Source organism: Lolium rigidum, chromosome 6, assembly GCF_022539505.1.
Source record: "Lolium rigidum isolate FL_2022 chromosome 6, APGP_CSIRO_Lrig_0.1, whole genome shotgun sequence".
NCBI lineage: Eukaryota > Viridiplantae > Streptophyta > Magnoliopsida > Poales > Poaceae > Lolium > Lolium rigidum.
Window position 1 is genome coordinate 161,743,218 of NC_061513.1, and position 9,491 is coordinate 161,752,708.

General features: G+C 49.9%; 1 protein-coding gene across 5 annotated transcripts; it reads left to right on the forward strand.

Moving 5' to 3' along the window:
- Window positions 1–229: 229 nt before the first annotated feature.
- Window positions 230–7,788, forward strand: LOC124666986 (S-type anion channel SLAH2-like). 5 transcript variants are annotated; one of them, XM_047204321.1, is made up of 3 exons: window positions 230–270; window positions 5,579–6,243; window positions 6,340–7,788. In XM_047204321.1, the coding sequence occupies exons 2-3, from the start codon at window positions 5,596–5,598 to the stop codon at window positions 7,519–7,521; spliced, it is 1,830 nt and encodes a 609-aa protein (XP_047060277.1). In that variant the 5' UTR covers window positions 230–270; window positions 5,579–5,595; the 3' UTR covers window positions 7,522–7,788. The 5 variants fall into 5 exon arrangements, with proteins under 5 accessions (XP_047060277.1, XP_047060275.1, XP_047060274.1 ...); XM_047204319.1 differs by lacking the exon at window positions 230–270 and adding an exon at window positions 5,307–5,471; XM_047204318.1 differs by lacking the exon at window positions 230–270 and adding an exon at window positions 5,307–5,462.
- Window positions 7,789–9,491: the final 1,703 nt, after the last annotated feature.

Genomic DNA, 9,491 nt, shown 5'->3' on the forward strand with positions numbered 1-9,491 from the left:
CTTCCCCTATAAAAGCAGGGTTTGGCTGGAGCTGAGGGGGAGTGCGAGAAGCACTAGTGCCGGTTAGCAAGCCACTCTGCCTCCTTCCCCTTCTCCTACACTCGCCTCCCGGTGCAGTGCAGCAAGCGGCAGAGCAGCCAAGAAGAACCTCCCCGGCGTCGCTTTTGCATCCAGCGACGCTTCGTTCGACCGCAAGATCGCCGCCGCCGTCACCCGGCATTGACCCTCAGCCGTCAGCTTGGAGAGTAGCGGCCCGGCACTACTAGCCAGGTATGTACCGCGGCTGCTCGTAATATATATACTCCATGCACTTCCTACCGATCGAGCGCCGCTTAGTTTAAGTTTGCCCTGGGGATTACGGGATGCGATCCGTCGACGGGGACGTGAACGACCCACGCTCAAAGGATCGGCTGCTCTTCTCTTGTCGTTCTCGTCGCCATCAAGCTAGGCTCGTCTTCGTCCACATTAATTAGTTAAGTGCGTCGTACGGCATGTACTCGTGAGGTTACTACCCATACTATAGACTAGTGCTGCGTAATAGCTGTCCACCACCATTAGCGCTGATCGATGTGTATCGTGATGTGCCTAGTATATTCTCCTACCAAGTCGATTAGTCACTGTCTCTGCGCGCGGTGATGTACCTACGTAGTGCATAGATCCAAATTTCTTGGCTTAGCTTGCTCCCAGGGAGGTAGGCTCTGGTTAGTTCCATAAGTCACACTTGACTTCCAGTACTATAAAAAAAGTTAGCTCTTTCATTTCGAGAACACAATTTATTACTATTCAGACTTTCAGAGACCATGATTTTGGCCGGCGAAATTAATTAATCGTGAAAAGTAAATCATTAATTGCATGTTTATTTTTAAGAAAATATTTAATTTAATTTTTGTTCAGTTTGGGAAAAAAAGGTATAGACCAAGACACTCACAAATACTCACCCATATGACACATATTCTACACCTTAGAGCACCTCCATTAGACTAAGCCGTTGGGTTTTAAGATTGACAAAATTACTACATGCACCTCGATATCAGCGAGTAATCCATCCTCCATGGAAAGAGAACATTCTTTTCACCATTGTTTCGTTTCAAAGGAGGTTTAAACCCCTAGATCTTGGGGTGTACTGTCATTAGAAACAATTGTCATTTAGTTAATTCTGTTAGAGATATACTACCCGCGAAGTATATGTGTCAGCATTTGTATCTTATACTCTCTTTTTCGGTTATTTAGCCGCAATTCTGCAAAAAAAAATACTTAATACATGCATAAAGTTAATTAAATATCTGAGGTTTTAAGGAAACGAGAGACTAAATTTGAAAATACAAAAAGCTAAATAGCCAACTCATATCATTAAGATCACACAAGTATAAATAGCTAAACGAGAGACTAAATTTGAAAATACAAAAAGCTAAATAGCCAACTCAGATCATTAAGATCACACAAGTATGAAAAAAAATCATCTTAAGGCCACAAATATCGACCTCTAATTGATAAATTCGACCAATGGAATGGTCACTATCGGAACCATAAGGTGTTTGTGGCTTCAAATTAACTGAATAATGATTAATGAAATAATGCATTTAAGTAATACTATTAAATTTATTAATATTGAGGACTCCTTTGATTTATAGGATAGGAAAAACATAGTAATAGGAAAAACTTATGATTGAGATGTCATCTCTACTTGAATCCTATGGAAAAATTATGTGTATTTGATTGTAGCAAAGGAATCTTTCATGAGATATGACCTAATGTTTTATTCCTATAAAACTTACACTACAAGATTTCTATAGGATTAGTTCCTATGGGATATGTTTCTATAAATCAAACAACTTGTGTAATTTTTTGTACTATAAATCTAAATCTTACTTTTTTTATACAAATCTTATGAATCAAAAGAAACCTGAGACCTAGCATGTGCCGCTGCTACTTAAGTGGTCAAATATGTACACGTGTTCAGTACTTGTTGGACGATTTACATTATTTAAATCTTGGAGCCTGACTATATCTATATGTAATAGTAAATGAAAGTTTTTTCTCTCTTATGTGCTGCTCATTTCTTCTTACTTTAAAACATTAAATATATATACTACCTGCTGCTAATATACTAAACTACATAAACGATCGAGCATCACCGTTGCGGTCAAACCAATTTTTTGCATGTAGTTGGTTGGTTGGAGAGCTACATCTTCTGAACGTTTGAATTCAAAGATTGATCAACTCAGAGAGAGGTACTCGTCCTTTAATATTTTAGTACTGATATGCATCTCCCTCTATCTGATGGGATTTGTTTGAGGTTACGCTCCTTTTCTCGCTGATGTCGCATCATGGCTACCATCCAAACATGCACCAGCAGCTTTCGAGCCCTTCTATCAAAACTCGAGATAGCTACCAAACACAAGCTACGCTTACTATATTTATTTTTCTTCTTACTTAAAATGTGCAACAGCTAGGACATATACGGTACGGTACAATACTTTTTCTTCGATGCACTATGCATGCTACATATTCTTGTAACGATAACTTTTTTTTCTTGTAAGATAATCATATGTAAATGTTGTGATACGAATTTAATTTTGCGGCACCCCATGGCGATATTGGGAATACCTATTCTCACCAACTCTTAGCAACCAAGAAAGAGTGAGTTATAGAAGAGGGCGTCGAAATGTCTTATGGAAAAAAGATAGAGCGTAGCACATAGACAATCAGCTGGGTCGTCGGACGCCACCAAAATAAGAACTGAACCCCGGAATATGCAAATTAATTTCACTGACTTTGGGTTGTACTTATTCTATTTTTTACAGCGTAGATTCCCTCACTTTGCTTCGTATCAAGTTCGCTTTGAAGTAACTAAACAATCTTATTAGTGAACGGATCGATGGAGTATTTGTTTCTTAACATTTATGCAAGGTTAGAATAATACCAGCTGCAAGTAGTTAATCACTCCTCCCAAGTCTCAACAAGTGCATAGTACCTTTTTGTCCTCTCTCTGAGTGACAAAAAATTCCAAACATCTTCCAAGCCAGCATTCGTTTCTGATTCTCGAGAAGACGATTATACCGACCGGCCGTCAGCATCTCAACTCCCGTTTTTTCTCCTCTCAATCGGATCGCCCTTTTCCGTACGCGTGATACCTCGGCAGAACTTGCACCCAGGCCGGGGTTATTAAAAAGTTACTTCCTTTTGGTAACGTCGTGCAAAGTCACAAATACTCATACGATTTTTCCGTCTCCCGCGCGCTCTTGGATCCGTACGCGTACGTGATTGCCGATAGGCTAGTGAATGCTCCACCGTACCTTTATTTTCGTATAAACGCTAGTGACCAGCAGTGTGAGTGCAGAGTGTTGAGCAGGCCGGGAAATCACGTGGACACACGCGGGGCATCAGTACGGGTCAAGGAGAGAGTCTAGATGTCGGCCCCAGTAGCAGCCGGGCAAGCGCGCGCTTTCAGCCTTTCATGACTCACCCGCCACATTTCTCTTAATTTCCACGCTGTCATCCGACAATAGGCCGGCACACCCCTTTTTCCCCCCTCAATTCCTTCCTTTTATTTCTCTCGAGTCTCGAGTCTCGACTAGTACAGTATTACAATAAAGGGCAATACCGTCCACCAGCTACCTAGACATGCTTGGATAATAACTCTATATATACACCCAATGCAACCCTTGTAGCCACCACACCTCCACCAGCATCTATCGTTTGTTTTGGCTGCTCGTTTCAACAAAATAGTATAGTTTGGCCGCTAGAACTCTAGCTAGGCTCGTCTTGCTCTGGCTCGTTGCCTTTCCACAAATAATCCATATATTCGATAGCCCGAACCAATTCTCCAGCCCAACAGGTAAATGGATGGATGGATAATCCCTAGAGCATACATATGCGTACGTGGATGCATGTGTGCCCATGCTTCCGTTGCCATATCATATTTCGTGGGTACTTTTTAGTTGTACTACTAGTTGCTAGAAGAAACCGAAGGTGTTCTTTCTCCTTGTTTATCACATATGTATATATAGATATATACATTTATATTTATACGTGATTCATTTTGCTGGGAAGCTAGCTGCACCATTAGCTCTGCTGTCCTGTCGGGTTCCCGCCGTGCTCGTTGTTGCATGGCTCATGCCATGTGGCTGAGAGCAAGAATACGTGTACGCTAGCCTCGCTAGCTAGCGCCTAGCGCGCTGTGCTGTGTATAGTACAAAAAAAATGAAGTTTGTCAGCCTAGTCTGCCTATCATCCAGGGAAGATGCTGTACGTTCTAGGTCACATCTAGGGAGGGTCGGCCCAATCCGGCCGGTGATCCATGGGAACACAGGTTTACAAGCTGACAGACTGTGACGTACGTGCCTCATCTCCAGTTAACTAGTTTCCACAGTGTACTAGCTAAGGTACTCTAGTCAGATCGCAACATCACTAGTGATTATTCTCGGCACATAACATAAGCGCAACAGGTCAAAGATCTTATCGTACTGCATGTTTACATCCTGTGTACAACTGGCCTTTTCTGCTGTAGCTGGCCGTGAGTACATGGTCAGTTTCTACACGAGTCTTCTCTCCTTTTTCATTAACATGTGCTAAATGCCTAAATCAGCAATAACTAGTATTCCCTCCCTTCATATATAAAAAGATACTAGAGATTTGTAAAAAATCGGATGAATCTATAAGGTCTGTAGATACATGTAAATACATATCTAAATTTAGATTTTGCAACATGTTTTTATGGATAGTGATAGCAATACGAAGCGGAGAAAATATTTTTTTCCAGTGAAAACTTCAAAACTCCTGCTCATGGACTCCCGTGCGGGTGCGTGCCGACGACCCTAACCGGACGGCGCGGCGCGCTTTTATCGTACAACGTGCGGACCTTTCTGCCTGTCTCCGGCGGAGCACGAGCGTCGAAAGTGACCGGAAAAAGGCTCAGGATCCCACTGACCTGATGCCGTAGCAGCACTGTGGCATGGACGAAGCAGACCGTCCGTAAAGATCTTCTCGTCAGGAAGTCGTGTCAAACTTTGACATGGTGAAACGGGCGAGTTTTTCCACGGCGGGCGGCGACGCCCGTTGGCGGTACACCGAACCTTCGCGATCCACGGCAACCGCAACTGCATGCGGCCACCGCCGACCCGTCGCCCTCGCCGGCCGCCGGCGTGCGTGCTCTGCCGCTCCGCTGGCACCCACCACTCAGGGCTCGGGCGTGCCGAAAATAAAGGAATCGTAGCTTGGAGTTCTCCCACACGGGCGCTCCGCCTAGCTCTATAAATAGAGCACCTCCCGCACCAAGCGGAGCTGCAACTTACTTCCGGGACGAACGGAAAAATCACAACCTATTCAGGGTATACGCCAACACACATAGTAGGAATTCCAAGGTAAGAATGCTGCGATAGTAGTAGGAATAGGAACTAGCGTAGGATCGATATGGCAAGGGTCGCCATACGGGAATGCCCAGCCGAGCTTCGGCCGAATTGGTGTGTCTGGTATTGCGATGCTTGATTATGTCCTTCATGTCCATATATGCTTTCTGTTGGTCTTCTTCTGGCGCGTCCGTTGCTCACTGGACCACTCTCTGTGGATGGTTCTGCAGGTTTCTTGATCATCGGCATGGAGTTGGGAAGAGACGTGCAGATCAGAATGGCCGCCCAGCTCAACGAGCAGTCGTCCAGGGAAGCGCTCCCGTCGCTGCTCATCCAGGTCCCGTCGCAGACCATAGCCGGCTTCGACTGCGTCGGCCGCGACAACGCCGCCGCCCCCCTGGACACTGTCATCTGCATCCCGGCGCCGGCCACCCCGCCTCCGGCTGCCCCCGTGCCCGCCTACGACGACGCGCAGGTCCCGTACGCCCTCTCGCTCAGCATGCCGGCGTCGCCCTCGGGGTTCCACCTCTCGCAGTTCAGGGCGGCGGCGTCCGTGCGCCAAGACGAGGCGCCCGCAGTGACCAAGCCGGCCGAGCTGCAGGCGGAGGTGCACTCGCCGCGGCTGCTGAAGCAGACGCGGTTCCACTCGCAACCCATCCTCCACGCGTCCCAGCAGCTCAACGAGGGGCCGCGGCGAGCCGACACCACGCGCGACAAGCGGTTCGACCCCTTCAAGACCTTCTCCGGCCGCCTCGAGCGCCAGCTCTCCAACCTGCGTGGCCACCCCATGGACCTCGAATCTCCCGGGTCCAAGATCTCTGAGGAGACAGACCAGGTTCCGGGCACCGACCGCTACTTTGACGCCCTGGAAGGCCCCGAGCTCGACACTCTCAGGGTAAGGAAACAGCGTGAGTGCGTTAGTGACTGTGCACGCACACGTTTATGTCGTCGATCGATCAAGGCTAATTAAAAGTTGTTCTCTCACGTGCAGTCGACGGAGGTGGCGGTGCTGCCGAGCGACGAGAAGTGGCCCTTCCTGCTGCGGTTCCCGATCAGCGCCTTCGGGATGGTGCTCGGCGTGAGCAGCCAGGCGATCCTATGGAAGGCGCTGGCGACGGCGCCGCCGACGGCGTTCCTCCACGTCAGCCTCACGGTGGCGCACGTGCTGTGGTACGTCTCGCTGGCCCTCATGGGGCTCGTCTCATGCATCTACCTGCTCAAGGTCGTCTTCTACTTCGAGGCCGTCCGCCGCGAGTTCTACCACCCGATCCGTGCCAACTTCTTCTTCGCGCCATGGATCGCCTGCCTCTTCCTCGTGCAGGGCGCGCCGATAATAGAGATGACCCAGGTGCACCACGGCGTCTGGTACCTGCTCATGGCGCCCATCTTCTGCCTGGAGCTCAAGATCTACGGCCAGTGGATGTCCGGAGGCCAGCGCCGGCTCTCCAAGGTGGCCAACCCGTCCAACCACCTCTCCATCGTCGGCAACTTCGTCGGCGCGTTGCTCGGCGCCAAGATGGGCCTCCGCGAGGGCCCCATCTTCTTCTTCGCCGTCGGGCTAGCACACTACATCGTCCTCTTCGTCACGCTCTACCAGCGCCTCCCCACCAACGTAACGCTGCCCAAGGAGTTCCACCCGGTTTTCTTCCTCTTCGTCGCCGCGCCCAGCGTCGCCTCCATGGCCTGGGCAAAGATCAATGGCAAGTTCGACAACGGCGCCCGGGTCGCCTACTTCATCGCGCTCTTCCTCTACATGTCCCTGGCTGTGCGCATCAACTTCTTCAGAGGATTCCGGTTCTCGCTGGCGTGGTGGGCCTACACCTTCCCGATGACCGGCGCGTCCATCGCGACCATCACGTACGCCACGGAGGTGACCAACTTGCTGACGCGGACGCTCTCGATCGGGCTCTCGGGCATCGCCACCGTCACCGTGGCCGGCCTGCTGGTGACCACCATGTTCCACGCCTTCGTGCTCAGGGATCTCTTCCCGAACGACGTCTCCATTGCCATCACCCGGAGGAAGCCCAAGTTCAGCAAGATTCTCGCACATTTCCGCTCCTCGAGCTCTGACATGAAGGACCTCGTCCTCTCCGTCTCCAAGTCTTCCAACTGCGACTCCGACTCCACCACAGAGACTGATCCATCCGTGACCAAAGGCAAAGCAGAGCCTTAGAACCCGCGCGCTGCGCTCTCCGTTTCGTATAGCTACCTACATAGCTGTACATAATACTTCTCTGTCTCTTGGACAAAATAGCTTCCACAGATGATTGGAAGCATGCGGCTGCTCGGTGTAATTACAATGGTTGCAGTTGCACATATCCTTGGAGCAAATTTTGCTGTGATGAGGGTATAATGTGTGGAACGTAGGTCGATCGATCAGTATGTAAATTCACGAAATATATATGTGGAACATTTAATTTATCAAAGCTATTAAGAGAGACGAAACTGCTGTCGAGGACGCGTTGTTTTCTCCCTTGTTGTGTTTGTTCAGGTAAGTTTACGGGACCGATACAGCCGTGGTGACCGAGATTTTTGACAAGGGGCAGCGGGCGATGGCTCCGACCCAAGGTTATGTTCATGACGGAACCACCTCGGGCTCCGTCCATGGCTCACCACGCGTCAACCTCTCCTCTGCGGCGATTGCGCAAAATCCCCACGCGTCCGTCCGTTCTCGCACTACCTACCACCTAGCCATAGTCCCCCAAACCAGCTCGAAGTTTCCTCCTCCGCTCCCACGGCGACGCGGAGACCCCGGATCTAGGAGACACCTCACCTTGCTGCCTCTCCCTGATGGAGGAGCGCTTCAAGAGGGTGGCGACGAGATTCAAGGCCTGGCGCGAGGCGGTGGTGGAAGGGAGCAAAGAGGCGACACGTTCGATTTTGTCTCCGTGAGCTCGGGGGCAAATCCAGGGCGATCTGTCAACTCGCCGGCGTCTGCTAGACTGGTCCAGGCACGGACCGAGGGCGAGGAGGAGGGCGGTGCTCGATCTGCGTCGGATTCGAGAGATTGCAGTTTCAATCTATGCATCGTCTCATTCGGCCTGATCCCGATCGATGCCGCGCCATGCGGGGTGCTTACCTCCCCGAGAAGCTTCAGTTCGAGTTCGTCAGGCATCGCCGACTTTGCAGGTGCTTGCCCTCCCCGTGGTGAGCCCTGTGGTGGTGAAGCCTGGTCCGAAGACAAAATCGCTGAGCAGAATACTCCAGGAGGGGAAAAGGGTCGGGGAGGTGTCACAGTCCATTCCGCGCAGCACCATGAGAGCCTCCTGCAAGCCAATCCGACGTGAAGGTCAACCAGGGTGCCCGAGGCGGGCTCTGTCACATCTGTCCATGGCGATGGTCGAGGTCAATCGACAGATGCCTCCAATGTGGGAGCCGATTTGCGATTCAGAAGGGGTTTCTCGCAGAGATCGTGCTGCAATAACCTCATTGATAGTTTTCAGCTACCAAGCCCTGCTGATGGAGGAAAACTCTGCAGGTGATCGTGGCAGAGAAGGGAAGCAGCTGAGGCCACGGCCTCGGCTCCATGCTTTTGAAGCTTTTGGTGTAGATATTTTGGATGTCCAGCTTGCGATTGTTGAATAGGTACCGAACTTATCTGTATGTAATGGATTTTGGAGCTTGAGATCTTTTGGGGCGGATGAGGTGGAAAGGTTCTTTCAGCAACTATGGTATATTCCATGGCATCCCACCAAACAGCCGAGGCAGAGACGTCCCTGTATAAAAAGGGGCAAACCTAGGGTTCGCGTCTCCCCCTTCAAGCCGCCACCGCTACCCCCAGATTGTCCAGGGATGTGTGTCCTTGGAGTTGAGGATTCTGAGCTCCTCGAGGTGCCAACCATAGTGTATCAGGGCCGAGGTCGTGCGTGTGGTGGTAGAGGAGAGAATAGACAACAAAAGCAGATTCAACCCAGTCTGCTTTTCCTTTTCCTCCACAAGCACCCTATGGATTTATGCCTGGTGTGATACCTCCACCTTGGTTTGGAGCACGTTTCCCTCCATAGCCTCCGCAACAGTTTGGGATGCAGAAAAACCAGTGGGTGAATCAGCAACAACTGCTGGTCAGGGGCAACAAAACTCGAGTGATTTTGGCAATTGGAACAAGAACCAGCAAGGAAAGACCCATCAGAAGAAAGGCCTAGC